The sequence below is a fragment of the Aphelocoma coerulescens genome, chromosome 3 (genome assembly GCF_041296385.1).
Source record: "Aphelocoma coerulescens isolate FSJ_1873_10779 chromosome 3, UR_Acoe_1.0, whole genome shotgun sequence".
Classification (NCBI taxonomy): Eukaryota; Metazoa; Chordata; class Aves; order Passeriformes; family Corvidae; genus Aphelocoma; species Aphelocoma coerulescens.
In genome coordinates, this window is record NC_091016.1 from 95496866 (window position 1) to 95512337 (window position 15472).

General features: G+C 35.7%; 1 protein-coding gene across 4 annotated transcripts in view; it reads right to left on the reverse strand.

Moving 5' to 3' along the window:
- The window catches only part of FAM135A (family with sequence similarity 135 member A), an 81209-nt gene that overhangs the window by 27423 nt on the left and 38314 nt on the right, over nt 1–15472 (reverse strand). For 2 of the 4 annotated variants that reach the window (XM_069011345.1, XM_069011347.1), the window contains 8 exons: nt 14381–14460; nt 9750–9892; nt 9564–9634; nt 9075–9248; nt 6725–6851; nt 6211–6364; nt 3361–3438; nt 1135–1184 (listed from right to left, as the gene is read on the reverse strand). In XM_069011345.1, the coding sequence (XP_068867446.1) occupies nt 1135–1184; nt 3361–3438; nt 6211–6364; nt 6725–6851; nt 9075–9248; nt 9564–9634; nt 9750–9892; nt 14381–14460 (877 nt within the window). The remainder of the gene's footprint in view (nt 1–1134; nt 1185–3360; nt 3439–6210; nt 6365–6724; nt 6852–9074; nt 9249–9563; nt 9635–9749; nt 9893–14380; nt 14461–15472) is intronic. The other 2 variants (XM_069011346.1, XM_069011348.1) reach the window with 2 other exon arrangements.

Here is a 15472-nt window from a genome sequence, read left to right on the forward strand (position 1 = left end):
ACAGTGTACTGTAATCCTGTGATACAGTCCCACACCAGTCAATTCTAGACAGCTAAGCTTATGTTCCCTGCCATTTTAGAAAAAAATACAGTTTATCAGAAACTCATTGTAGGCCCATAAGGCACTGAGGCAAAGGGTTTAGAATGAAAAGACAGTAAAGAACCAACTCTAGCAATATTACAGAGCTAGCAGAAAAAAGTATCGGGAACACAGAAACACCAACTTAATAATAAGAGAAATAAGAGGAACTTTTGATAAGAACTGTACAAAAGAACAGAAAGAAGAAAACAGAAAATGTTTAGGGAGAAACTAAAGAATTCAGAAAAGCTATGTAAAAGTAAAAACTATTTTATACATAAAGATTATTAGTTGCCTATAGAGAGCTAGCAGTGCTGAATTTGTCTCCAGTTATACAGATTACATCCTTTTAAAGGCCATATTACATTTTCTTGTGGTTATACTACTACTGCAGTAACTAAAGGTGAGCTGACTGTTCTTCCAAGCTGGGCAGACGGCCCACTTGGCAGCAAAGCATGGATAATCTTTCAAGAAGTTTTAAAACCTGTCCTTTAAACTTCACTGTGATCAAGAAATCAGTTATTCAGCTGGGCTAGTTCTGACTAAGGAGAGATGAGAAGACAAACCTAAGCCATTTGAAGTAGACAGTGTTTCCTTAAGAAGGTTGGGAAAACAGGAAAAGGAGACAGCATCAGAACAAGTACTTTCAGATGAGGGGATGACTTGCAGAATCTCCTTTTGTACAACCTACTACTATTGCTTGATCTTGTGTCATTGTTATTTGATACCATCAAACCCCAAAAAATCAAATTATAAGTGCCAAAAATTCAAAACATGATTTTCATACAAGTAATCCACCTTTCTTAACCTTCAGTTTCACGATACAAGTAGTTACGTGGCTACTACTGACACACCAAGCTGCCAGATCAAGAGTTAAATTTTTGGCGTCAGTTGAGCAATTTCTCCTTGGAGGAAGAGTTGAAATGTGTGCTGGCAGAAAACATACATGCTGTCATCCCTGAAACAAACAGTTTATTCCCAAGTAGCATATAAAATCAGCACATTCTACTTTTATAGTTATTTCACTTAATTAATACATGAAAAAAAGTCCTGTACCTTGACTTCTTCACACAATTCTGTAAGACGCATTTCTACATCTATGTTTTCTGGAAAGATGAGAGGACATATCCATGAGTATTTACTTTCCAAGTTGCAGAGTGAAACAAATTATCTCACAGAACAATTTTAAGACATAAAAAAGAATTAATCAGATAAAACTTGAAGCCATATTAAGTGCCACAGTTAAGTAAACTATAAACTTCCATTAAAATAATTTCATAGCAATTTCTGAGATTGAGGACAGAATATAATTTAGAAAAAAATTTGCAATTATCATGATTGCTTATCATGATACCTTGTCAAGGACAACAATTTTCCATTCAAAATTAAATTTGAAGATACTGTAGTTTAGATGATATAGTTTTCAGATTATCCATTGATACTGCTGCTGTTCAGCAGCATTGTCATCATTTAAAATCAAGGTAATACAATTCCTCTTCTACCAGATTTTCTAGAGAAACCTTATTCTAATCATTTTTCTAAAGGTATATTATTTACAAGCTACATGAATATAAATACCAGTCTTTAGTTGTATGAGGAATTATTTTTAGTCAATGAAACTGTTCTTTAAGCAATCTTTCTCTCAGTAGTAGCTCAATGTTAAGAGCAAATCAATCTAACACAGTATGGCAGCTTAAACTGGATCTGAACCTTGAATGACTTGTTTATGAAGAAAACAGATTTATTTCTTCATGTAGATGTTTTTCCATGTTAAACAACCCTGTTTACTTTGGGGGATTTAATAAATCAAATAATAATTTGGTATTATGTTTGATTTCCTTCTGCATCTGAAGTACAAGTAATAAGAGAACAATTCATAAACCCTAAAACTGCCTGTAACAAGTATTTACATTACATTTTTGAAACACAGTGTTAAGGACAAAAAAGTTCAATATTTCTGGAAAACATATAGCAACAAAATATGCCCTGAAAGCCCCAGTAGTAACTTCAGGGTATGCATAATGAACAAAGGTTTACAGAACAGCAACAATGTGTATACTCAACTTCTCTTTGAATTACGCCACCTATACTTGGTAAGTATATACTGATTTTCAACTAATAGCATTCATCATACTTAGGTCTGAACTTAATGCCACACGAATTAACTCACACAACTTAATGTTCTGAGGAAAAAAGCATATTGCAGAAATGTATGATGTTCTCAGAAAAAAGTTTACAAAAGTTGTTTAAAGCAACTACATATACCTTTTGCTAAATAGTACTGAAAATGTGTGAAAATAGTTTAAGATATAATACTAGTTTTGGTGTGGCCACACAAATATTTTCATTAGTGAAAAAATTAAATGGTTTACTTATGACACCATACTAATTATTTGTTTGCCACACTTCAATTGAGAATAAGCTTGTTGAACAAGACCTAAAACTCTGAAATCTAAAATAATTATGGAAAACCCCAAACTATATTAATATCCCAATGCTTTATTAAAAAAGAGAAGACAGAATAGAGCTAACAACAAAAAAGGAAATTAGGCACTTACATTCTACAGCAGCAATGTTAGCCCAGCAAACATATGATGCAATTTTGCTGGCTCTGCTAAAAATCAGTTTTGTTTCCTTTTTACAATAAAACCAAAACACACTTACAGATGATTAAGCTGGTGACCTACTATGAGACTGAACTGCCATTATATCCTTTTCCCAACAGAAATTTCCTTGTGCTTGAATGGCACTGTAATCTTTTGTCCAGCATCAGGCCCACACTGACACTCTCCAGAGGGGACTGGCCCATGTAGATATGGACAAATGCACCCCAAGCACTGATAATGCCTTTTGTAGTGTTTGGAAGAATTAAGGCTTGAGATATCAGAAGGAATCTGAAAGATTTCTCAGGCAGAAAAGGTATTAATTATCTTTAATTATCTAAAAACATAAAAGCATCTGTGCTGCATTAAATGAAGCTATAATTTTGAGCTATTTTTAAATGTTGATGACTGACTGAACTTTCAATCATTTTTGTATAGTAAAGTAGAACAACACTAAACAAAAAATCAACGATGATGTCTCATTTTATCATCTATACTCAGTCTAAAAGTAAGTAGCTCAATTCTGCAGACTTCAGAGTTCAACATGTTCACTATGGCTGAATATTGAAACTGTTTCTTTCTATAAATGATGTAACATTTTATATTATTAATAAGAATATAATATTTTATAGTATCAATAAAAATCTGAGGGATTATATCACCTGCTTTGGAAACATACCTAGGTAGTCGGATCTCTGGGTTCGTGGATATTTTCTTCTGAGAAGGCGTTCATAAAGGACCTGCATGCTGGCCTTGGCTAGTTACAGGGATTGTACACACGACTAGTTACTACACTCCTTTTTTCACCTGTGATTTATTATTTGCCTTAAAGTTAGTAAAAGAGCTTATTGCTAGCCTAGCAATTAGTGCAGTTAGATCAGTACATGAAAACATATTTTAGTGTAGTTTCTAGATTAAGTATCACTTGTGATACACATCAAGGTAGCATTTTTTATTTCCTGAAATCAGTAATATTTAAATGCTCAATTAGAGTTATCGAGTCCAATAGTTGTCTGCACATGCTTCTGCAAATTCAGTGTCTTGTGTTAAAATTATATGACAGAGCAATAGCAAAGCAAACAGAAGAAACAAAATTAGAGAGAGAATAATTTTATCTTAAACAAAAAAGTGATGATTCTGAAGTTTAAACAGGACTGCATGTTCGCTTCTGCAATACCCATTTAAACTTCACAGATAAAATATCCACTATAAAATCGTTCATTTACTTTAAAAATTACAAAAAAAAAAAAGGTGCAAATTACAATTGTGTACTTTGTGAAGTCCAGTGAGCCTCAATTTCTTTATGGACATTACAGAAACATAGCTTTTTTTTGTTAACTGTTGATGGATTTTAGAAAAATTAGTGCTAATGCCAGGTATTATTTTTCATGAGCAAAATGTGAGTAATAATTAATGCTTACATTATTAGTACTTTTTATTGTATCAATTGTCCCAACCCATGTATATACAAAATAACTGAAATAAATGAAAAAGATATTTATAAATATGAAAAAACAAGTAATTCTAGCAGAGACTTAAAAAATAAAAATAAAAAATTAAACCCACAGGAAACAGTAGAATATGTACAATGAGTGTTAAATCTAAGTTTTAATTTTCTTGTCAGGTATTTATTTTGATCACTTCTGTTCAAAACTACATTCTTAAAGGTAAGTTAAATTGCCCGTAGAGATGAGAAAAGGTCTGATTCAAGTTCCACTGAAGCTTGTGAGTGGTTTTGGTGGCTTCACTGTAGCTGAAAGGTACAACCCAACATTGCACTGCCAGAAGGCAACTCAATGGCAGCTTTTTTCTATTACATATGTATTTTGAAGGAATGTTTCAGGGGAACTGAAGATCATATCTGAAACATTTAAGTATCAAGATTAAGTCTAAGCCTATCCTTAGAACAACAATAGTGCCATCAAAATACATTAGGCTGGTAAAGCAAATCCAGAGAAGGGCAACAAGGTTGGTGAAGGGGTCTGGAGCACAGGTCCTGTGAGGAGCGGCTGAGGGATCTGGGGCTCCTCAGCCTGCAGAAAAGGAGGCTCAGGGAAGATCTTACTGCTCTTCTAGAACTGCCTGAAAGGAGGGTGTAGCCAGGTGCAGGTCAGCCTCTTCTCCCAGGCAACAAGTGACACAGCAAGAGGAAATGGTCTCAGGTTGTACTAGAGGAGGTTTAGATAGCATCTTAGGAAAAATTTCTTCACTGAAAGGGTAGTCAGGCATTGGAACAGGCTGCCCAGGGAAGTGGTGGAGTCACCATCCCTGGAAGCATTTTAAAGGCATGTGGATGGGGCACTGGAGATGTGGTTTAGTGGTGAACATGGTGGTGCTGGGTTAGTGGTTGGACTCCATGATTTTTAGAGGTCTTTTCCAACCTAAATGACCCTCTGATTCTATGATTTGGGAAAAAGACCTTAAAAGAGTTGAGTCACTCCTTTAATAAGGTGCTTCCCTCCATATCAAGATTAAGATGACTGACAGAAAAATGTAGCAGTAAGTGTAGCACTATTTTTGCTTCTATAAAGAAAACACCTCAGTTTCTAGTATTTTTCTATGGACAGATTTGTAATACACTCCCTGAAATTCCCCCCCCCCCCCCCAAAATAGCTTTGTATTTTGTAATACAGAAATGAAACATTCTTTCTTTGAATCACTAACTGATCACATCACATTTTTAAAATATCTTTCATATCTCAATTACCAACCATACTGTTTCACTGTGATTAGTTTTGACACTGATAAAACTAAATAAAAAATCAGTAAGTATTGTCTACAATCCATATAAATGCCAAAAAATCCTTTTTAAATAGAACATGACTAAAAAGAGTATATGCTTGCTGAGGAAAGTCTAAATCATTGTTTACAATGCCAATGTATTTTCCTTTTTTACTTCCACCGCTCTTCTAGTACACAAATCAAGGCTAGGCTCTCTAATATATCTTCATGCTATAGAAAATGAATGTACATGTACATTTCCATACATTACATGTAATACTTCTGCAGTTACTTTTATCACATTTGGTTAGCTAGAAGTCTTCATGGCAACTAAGTCTGTTTAAAAAGTTAAACTACAAACTAAGCCAGCAGCAATTTTTTCTTGTAGGTCTTTTTTCATACAAGTTTCCAGTGAAATATTCTTCTCAAAGCTTACAGAATTTAGATTTTTGTACAAATATGCAGTGTTTCCTTATAACAAAGAAAGAAGTGCAGTGTGCTACTTGGATTAAGAGGCTCTCTAACTTTCTCACCAGTAAACACAGTAATTTGAAATAAGAGCACAAATCAAGACCAAGAAGAAAAAATGTATTTCCATAGATTTAGGCTGTTACCTCCTTATTTTACTGGAGATGTGACAGTACTTGTTTCTTTTTTATTTTTTCTTCAGTTACTAAATTTCAAATCAGTTTAAGCAAAAATATTTTAGATATAAAAGATACGCAGTCAATGACAGTTTAGTCTAGAAGAGGTGTACTCTTAATAAACATTCACAAGAAAGTGATACATTTTAGGGAAGTGAACATACCCAGTTCAATTCGGTGACAGAAGGGCAGCTCCTTGGTTATTGTAATGAAATAGCTATGTAACCCTTTGAAAGCAAGCAGCAAAGTGGCACAAAGTGTGTAGTGGAAATTATAAGCATGGCTGAGGAAAGACTCTGAAACAACAAAACTGCAACCCTAAAATAAAGAAAAAAAGGCACATATTAATTTTGTATAATAAATGAAGTGTTAGCAGAATGACCAAAACGATAAGCAATTGCCTCTTTTCACAAACTTGATCCACATTTTTGTGATTTTCAATGGATTAAAAGGCATTAAAAAAGAAAGTTAAACACTTAATATTGTAAGCTTACCATATTTACACTCCTGAAGCATGTAACATAGCCTTTTGGAACAATTTTTCTCATTTCCTCTATCATATGACACCCCAAAGCAACTCTAACGAAGTTCATTGTTTATCAAATAATATTCCTGCAGAAAAAATTCACACCTCCCAACAGAATACAAATAAAATCTTAAACTGATACATGTTCTTACGTCTGCTGATAACTGCTTTGTGTAGTTATTGCCAAAGACCACACTTTCAAGAGAAGGAATCACAGAGTCCCTGTTTTGTGCTGGTGCATTCCTGTTCAACCACATATTCTTCACTGGGCGAGGAAAACTGCAAAAAGCACAAATGAACTGATCATCAGAACATACTGTTCTTCATTACTTCCAATGCAAACTGCAAATAATTGAAACAATATTCCTGAAAATTTAAGCCGGAAAGATAATTTTTTTAACTATAACAGGTATGAAGTGTTCATTTTTTGCGAATTTTGCCGTGAGGACTTTTAAAAGTGAAGTAGTAGCAAGAAGTTGAAAGCTGTCACACAAATTGACATTTCTGACCTCTGCCTACTAAGGAGGAAATCCTATCCTGAACTCCTGGAAGAACAGAGCATCCTGCAACAGTAGCCGTGTGATAACAACTACGAAAAATGAATGAATGCAGAGAGTGGAGACTATTAGATAACAGACAGAAACAAGCAATTGCAGGTTAATAAAAAAGTGTAGATTACACAGGACTTCAGGGCTGTATCCAAGTGGAATTATCTCATCTCTTCCAAGGGAAGTGTTAGCTCTGGTTGTTCCCAAGAGACGGTGAACCTGAATACTACTCAGAAGAAGAAAACACTCAAAAAGTCACCACCCCCAGGAAAGGAAGAGGTGCCAATAACGTGAGCATGATCCTAACAGAAGACCAAACTGTCACCCATGAAAGCCCCAAGGACAAAGAGGAGTGACATCTGCAATTCTCAGGTTTTTCAGAAAGAGGTGCTCCAGAAAATCGAGCCAGATATGGATACAGCAACTATCAAGTATTTGCTACATGGGGGAGCTCAGCTGAAATAAAACACTGTAAATTTTGAAGTTTCTTCCTCTCCTCATCATAAGCTGATTTGAAGGACAACTTGAATACTTAAAATAATTTTGTGGACACCAGCAACATCCTACTCTCAAGATAACAAAAGCAGCATAGAAGTTGCTGTTCTGTTTCAGTCTCTCCTTACACACGCTATATCAAGTTAAAGTTTAAAATAAAATAGCATTATTGTATCATCACTTGAAAAGCCAGAAACTGAGGAAAAGTACACAGAAAACCCCTCAGATTTACTGCAACTTTTTAAAAGATTAGGTTAGTAGGGACAAATAAGTTTCTGACTAAAAATTAGTATCAAAACCTATTTTTCATTTTCTGACAACAAAGTGATCAATATAGGCTAAATGCCTGAATTTCACTTGCAAGACAGCGTGACCATGTACATTTTATATACATGATGCTACTTTAAGTGCATTAAAAAGTGCATTTATCAGACTACGTCTTCAACAACAATAATTCCCACCTTCTCCGTACTTGTTTCTCTCCCAAATAAGGCTGTGCCATCTGTTCAGATGTGTTAGTTCATTTCCTATATAACTATGCCTAAAATACATCACCAAAATAATTTAAACCAATTTGCAGGGGGGAAAAAAAGGACAAAAACCCCACGAAAAACAGTTGAATCCTCCAAACCAGTGCAGCCCTACAGCACAGAACATACACAGAGACAGTGCTTTCCACAATGTGAAGGACAGGCACAAGGAGCGGGAATACCTGAAGCTAAAGGTCTGGGCATTTATGGCACAGACTGGACTTGAATATGAGGAAACTTGGGGACAGTAGCATGCAGTATTTGAAGACCATGAAAGAAGGAAAAGATAGGTCTGCTAAAAAAAGGTGTGTAAAGAATACTTCATATGTGTAACTGACTGTACAGCCCTTTTTCACACAGAGAGATGCAAAGCAGAGATTGCAAAGGGTGACACAGTAGATGAAATAAAAAAGCTTCTGCAAAAACTAGCCAAAATCTTTTTTAAAAAGAAAAGTAAATTCTCCAGTTCCATTTACATGAATAAAATGGTAAATGTATCATTTGCAGACATCACTGCCATTCCTGTAGTAACTGAAAACTGCAGATAGTTAACACAAGGCACCCCATTTGTATTAACAGCAGCTATTTCAGTCACTGTGTAGAGTGAGAAGCAGATCTTCCTTATTAGAAAAATTCATAAATATATACATATAAATAGAAATATTCATACATTCCTCCACTTCCCTGGCCTTGGGCATTCTCTCTCTTCTACACTACACACTCTTATTTCTAATTTAAAAACCCCTCAAAATTTGTTTCAGATAACTTTAAAAGCAAAATGTTTCTCATCCCTCTGGGCCCTGAATTCCAAAATCATCACAGAAATCAATGCTGTCCATAGATTTAACTCCTTCCTTATTACTCTGTTTTTGTAACATTTCCATTTGGACATCCAATAATTTATTGGCATTTTATTAGCAAGAGATTACCTTATCAATGGCTGATGCAGAGCAACCAAAGAAGCATGGACTATAACCGATATGACGGAAAGGTGGAAGTAATCAAACATAACATTGACGTAATGATGAAGGCCCTGGTGTAAGTTAAAGTGCAACTTTAAAGTTCGGCTACTAATTGGCTGTAGTGTGCTCAGGTCATCTGGTCTAAAAAGAAAATAACAAAACAACATATAATTAGAACAATCATAATTGAAGTGCGAGTTATTAATAACTGACACAAATAGCAATTTAACATGGGTCTATACTTTGGAATGCAATGGCATCTCCCCCAGGGAAAAAAAAAAATTAGAATGAGACAAACCAGTTCTGAAATCTTAAGAGACTTCAGTGTTGGATTTCATTTTTACCATCATCTATGCTAATATGAACACACTACACCTATAAATAATACAGAATTAAACAGTTTTAAAAGTTGACATATATTCTTGCTTTAGTAAAATCTTCTATATTTAAACTTACGAGTAGTCTGTATCCGTGAAGTGTAAATCTAATGTTAGCAGAAAATTCATTTCATTAAGCGACTCCTCAATCTACAAAGAAATTGTAGAAGCATGAAATCTTTCAGGTCTCTTATCTGTACTAATTCAAATTGTACACAACAAAGCCTAAATTATCTGAATATAGTAAATTTGAATGGTAGATTACCTTCCTCTCATCTAACAGCATTTTTATTTTGAAAATCATCACATCATCCACAGAAACTTCCTCATTTTTGTAAAGAATCTGAAATGTTTTACTGCAAACTATATTGTCATGGACTGAAGCAGGAAAGGCAAGATCTGTTGAACCTGAAGAGAGAAACAAGTATTAATATAACTGGAAAACTCAGAGCAGCTAATAAGTGGAACTATCATTTCCATCAGTTTCATGATTACCATTTAACTGCAACAACATCAGTAATGTAAGTGGTTTTCTTTTCAGTCATAAACTGGTGAAGTTTGATGGAGTACATTTTGTTTCAAAGAAACAGTCATTATTTTTAATATCATTTGCTGTTAATATAAGTTCTGAAGAATTTTTGCTTTGTTACAAACTGAAGACATTCTAGGCATCAAAAATTGTAACAAAAATCCTGAATTCTGTATTGTTTAATCTCGCATTCATGTTAATTTGCAGTGTTTAACTACACTGAAAACTTAACTACCTACAGATGAGGCAAAGAGGTTAAATGACATCTACCACTGCACCGAGTTAATCAAGAACAGAGGTCATTTGTTCTTTACTTCGAGATCTTTGCATCCTACTCAGGAGAGATTCATTCCGAGCTTATCACCTGAACCTGTCATTGCGCACGCAATATGACATCTCTGCTTTCAAACCAAAGGCTAATCATCAAAAAGAGTTCAGAAAAGTGTGATAAATGGTTGGGGAATCTTTTGCTGAAAAAAAAGAAGAGTTAGAAGACTTGCAGAAGAAATGAGGAAGGGAATGATTTAAAACAGTTATTGAGGAAATATTTATCATAATAGCAAAGGATTCTCACACAGGAAGTATCATGATGGGTAATATCCTCTGAAAAAAACATCAAAGAAGTCGGAACTTGGAAGAACAGAAGTAACAGAAATACTGACACTTTCTTAAAACTTTTAAAAAATGGCTCAATAACATCTATGTCTTCCAGAACACAAAGTCTTAGAAATTGCATAAATGAGGGTGCAAAAGATTTTTTAAAAATCCTTTTGATTCTTCTTAATAAATTACTTCAAAGGAATCCACAAGAGGAAAAAAAACCAACTGCAGTTTGCAGTCTACAGCTTTGGGGCCTCTGACAGAGTATTACTGCCCTTGGCAAACATTCCCACTCTTAGTAACATCTGAATTCAACTTCTTTTCAGAAACGTACAACTACTGGGTTTTGCTGAAGTGTTTTCATACATATCATCAGTTTAGGTGTCCTAGACAAAATGCTTACAGAGGCTGAATCATTACAGTGTAATTCCCCTATGTATAATGCCACTTTCAGCTTATATCCATCTGTGTCATCTGTTACAGCTGAAGGGCAGAGCAGGTATGGTTTCACTTGGCACATAATCTGATATAACTGCAAAGCATCAGCAAAAGGGATCTCCCACTCCTGTCTGAAACAAAAGAAGTAATGGAGACAAATGGCTGAGGTCCCACTTCCTCTGCAGTGTCCAACCCTGAGTTACAGCCCTCACCTCTGCTGACTTCAGTGTAACACAAACCTGTACCCCCAGGAGAGAGAGAGGAGCTGCAGAGGAAAAGCTGAGTCAGGAACAGGCTGAGCCACTTCCACATGGAGAGCAAGGTCTCACAAATGTGAGGCCATCAAGGCAGAACTACTGTTTTCTAAATCAACAATGCACTGACTGGCCAGGACTATTTCTAAGCTTCTATTCACACAAAAGGCCACTTCCACAACAGAGGAGAAAAAATACTGGGATTTTTTTTTACTCTTGTATATAAATTACATATTTACTCTTGCATATAAATTTACTAGATTCATATTTTTATTAGATATATAGGTTTATATATATATTTATAAATTTATATTTTACAAGATAGTTTACTCTTGCATCACAAAAACAGACACCTCATTCCTTCCTACCTGCCTTTGTTTTTTTTCTCACCCTTTTTTTTCCTCTGAAAACCAGCCATAAATTTTTAAGAGAAGGAGGAATTCAGAACATCCTCAAATCTGAAACAACCTCATAAAGACTAAAAATACATATGTTTTTCTTTTCATTTTCTAAAGCACAACTACATCTTCCTTCAGATTACAAGAATAATAAAAGTCCTTCGCAAGGCTGGAGCTAAAGCAAGTGAATTGCTTTATCATATCTGTAATGACACTCATGCTGAGTCCCAAGCAGTTCTAGTGAGCTACTAAAGGATGTGGGAAATAGAAATGGAAAAAAACTTATTTAAATTAATGAAGGACTGCATGAAGAGCTGGGCAAAGGGTGAAAGGAGATGCAAACAAACAGGAAGACGAGGAAAAACTGAGACTATGTATTTGACTTGGGGAAATAAAAGGAGGAGAGAGATCAAACAAATGGTCTGTGGGAGAGGGGAAAAGACAGCTAAAGTAAGGAAACTGCGGGTGACCTGTGCAGAGTCTAGGGAGAGCTAGAGGTAGGCAAAATGAATGGAGAGCAGTGGGAAAATCATGACATGACAAAGCAAATAGGATTTAGAATAGGTAAGTATGAGAAAGATAGAAGAGAGAGAAAAGTACAGAAAGAAGCAAACCTTATCAACACAGGACACCATTCTCAAGAGTGGGAGTTGTGGGATGCTGACCAGCCTCCTCTGTGGTCAACAAACAACATTTTCACACAGTGAGTCAACACAGTGCTACTCCATGCTGAGCCCAATAGCAGCTACTTTCTATACACAACAACAGTCTCAGGAATTGCTATCAGCTATTCCTCCTCCTGGAGTAGGAGGGCTGCAAGTGAGCCTACAGCATCCAGCTCTGCTAAATCAAGCAAGTGGCTAAATGGAAATGGAAAGCAGAGGTTTTTGGCAAGACCAACCACTATGATGTGCACAAGAAGGACAAACTAACCCCCTTTCACTGACCAGCTTGTACCCTTCCTTCTGCTTTGCTGTGGGAGAAACATTATCAGTGACTACCTGAAAAACCAAACTGAGAAACTGATTTAAAAAGGACCCCAGTTTCTGGGTTTGAAGGGGTTTTGGTTTTTTGTAAAATGGCTGCTTGTCAGCTGAATGAATTCCCCAGCTGAGTTCCCAGACCAAATCAGACACTTGTGTCAACAACACGCAGAGTAATAAGAAGGTAAGACAGAGTGGCCAGGGGGATTCATGGGCTGTTTTTTTTCCTTTGTCAGAACTGCTGATCTAAATTCACACCAAATTGCAGTCTTAATGTTTATACCCTTTATGCCTAGTAACAAGACACAAGAGCTAACATATATGTCACAATTTACTAACAAGACTGCAGCTTTCTGAAAAAATAACCTAAGAACATTTGAAAATATACCATGAAATGGAAGAACTTTTTTTCCAGCAATATCAATCATATTATTAAGTATCGCTTTTCAAAAAGTATATTTTACTAAAGGATGTTTACCAGACCCAAATTCTTTAAACTACATTAAATTTTGCCTTTGAAGTGGAGTAATATTGGGTCATCAGAACTATTCATTTATCTCACAAAAATCCAAGAAATATTTAGGAAGCTTGACCAAAATTCAGTATTTACACTGTTGCTGTACTCAGTTACTTTCCAAATAGCCTCAAAAATCCAGGTTTCAGTAACATCTTATCACATTTTCTCAGACTGTGTTAGGTTTTTCTTCCTTGAAATTGTAGTAATTCCATGTAACATTTGAAAACTTAATTAATTTTTTGCTTTTCACATTTTTACACCCTGCTGAGGTATGGCCTACACAGAATTAGGTGAGCACTAACAGGTTTTGTTGCAGATAGGTAAAACCTTATAAAATGAAGGCTTGTTACCCCTGTAAAATCATGGTTCACTTCTGTTACTTCAGCTAAGTAGAAAAGGAATCTGGGTAATGACTCAGCTGGAATAGAGGTGGAAAACAAATTATATAATCATGATGTGTTCATATCGTGATTTATGGTGGTTGGTTAAATGACGATTGTTGTGTTTTAGAAGTATGCAGTTGATAAAGACCTAATTGCTTAAAAAGGCCTGATTTTGGCAATAAATAAGCTCCCTTTTGGACCTGCCTCAGGATTCTGCATTGCTTCTTACTGCAACAGGTTTCTCTGGATTCAGTTTGCCTGGACACAAAAACCAAAAGTGAATGTCAGGTTTAAAAAAAAAAAAAAAAGATAAGGGAATAGATAATTCTGTTCAGGAAGTTAAATCAATTTTCAGGTTTACCACTAGAGAACAACAAAGTCTGAAAACTGGATCCTTTCAAAGTATTCTTTCCAGAAAAAGAAGAGGCGTATCAATCTGTGTAAAAGTGTGTATCTGAAGTTCTCCACTACTGTCAGATATCTACTTAGATCTGCCCTTGGTCATCTTAGCCATGGAGAAGACTGAGCAATCAAAGGAAAAAAACAGAAGACACTAATACAAAGGAATAGCCATGCTTTGCCACCAGCAGAGGCCATCAGCAGATGAAAACAGTAACACAAATTCTGTAATCAACTTTTAAGTCCCACTGTTAAGAACAAGAAATATTTGCGTTGTGTTAGTGACAATTAAAAACACTTCTATATTAGTTATAACGATGTAAGACAAAAACTGTAATCCCTCAATTAGCAAGGTAGGATAATGACCTGATTTACTGAAAAGTTTTTGCACTTACCAGTTCCATGTAACAAACTAGCTTCTAATATGTGTGGAATTCTTGGAGGAATTTTCATAGACGCACGAATCTGGTAAAAGCTAAAGCAAAAGACAGTGATTTGCAACACATGCGTTACAGCACATCTCATTCACCATACAGAGATATATTGACAAAGGCATGAATGGAGAATGGGAAGAAGGAACAAACAGGTCGAGGAAGTCTACAAAGCTTAATACTGTTTTACTTGACCCTTTATCTTGTTATGTTTTGTTTTTTAAATCATTGACCAAAGCAGTAGCCAAACATGAATAAAAAGAAGTCTGAACACAGCACTTGTTTTTCCATACTCCGCAGAATTGGGGCAAATACTTGTAAAGACATGCAGTAAACTACACTGGAAAACTGGTATGAATAAAAAAATCAGGATTGTCAGCTATACTACAGCCATCTTGGAGGGATCTTCCATGGAGCACATCTACAGGACTGCTAGAATCAGTTCTGACGCTGAAGGAGGTATTTGTGAACCTGCAGTCTGTAAAACTCCCCACTCCAGGATCCCCTGAAAACACACTGCTTGCCAGACACTCTCTACATTGTTTGTGGCCACCAGCTATGCAAAAGTGCACATAAAGGGTCACTCTAGGCACAACATGCCAGTACTTTTATACTATCAAAGGCAGGAACTGCAGGCTTCAAGCCTACAATTGAGAAAAACCCCAACACAAGTCTTTGGGGTCTCTACCGCATCTCTAAACCATTTTTCATTTTATTCAGCTCCATACCATTTCCAGCTATGATTTTCATTTAAGAAATCCTTAACTGTCACCAGACTGATTTTATGGAAGCCTTTACATAACACAAAAACCCACAAATACACTTAGATGACACATTCTAACCATCTCATCCCCTTTCAGATAATTTATTTTTGTTTGAAGAGTTAGCTTCAGCTCCTCAGTGAGCTGATGTGACCTACCACACAGCTCCACAAACACTAACACCAGTGAAAGGGAGGCAACACAAACACTCACAGCTAGAGAGGGGAAGCATGGTCCTAAATGCCCCTACGAGTACACATTTACCCTTCATATTTCACTCACAGTGTACACCAAA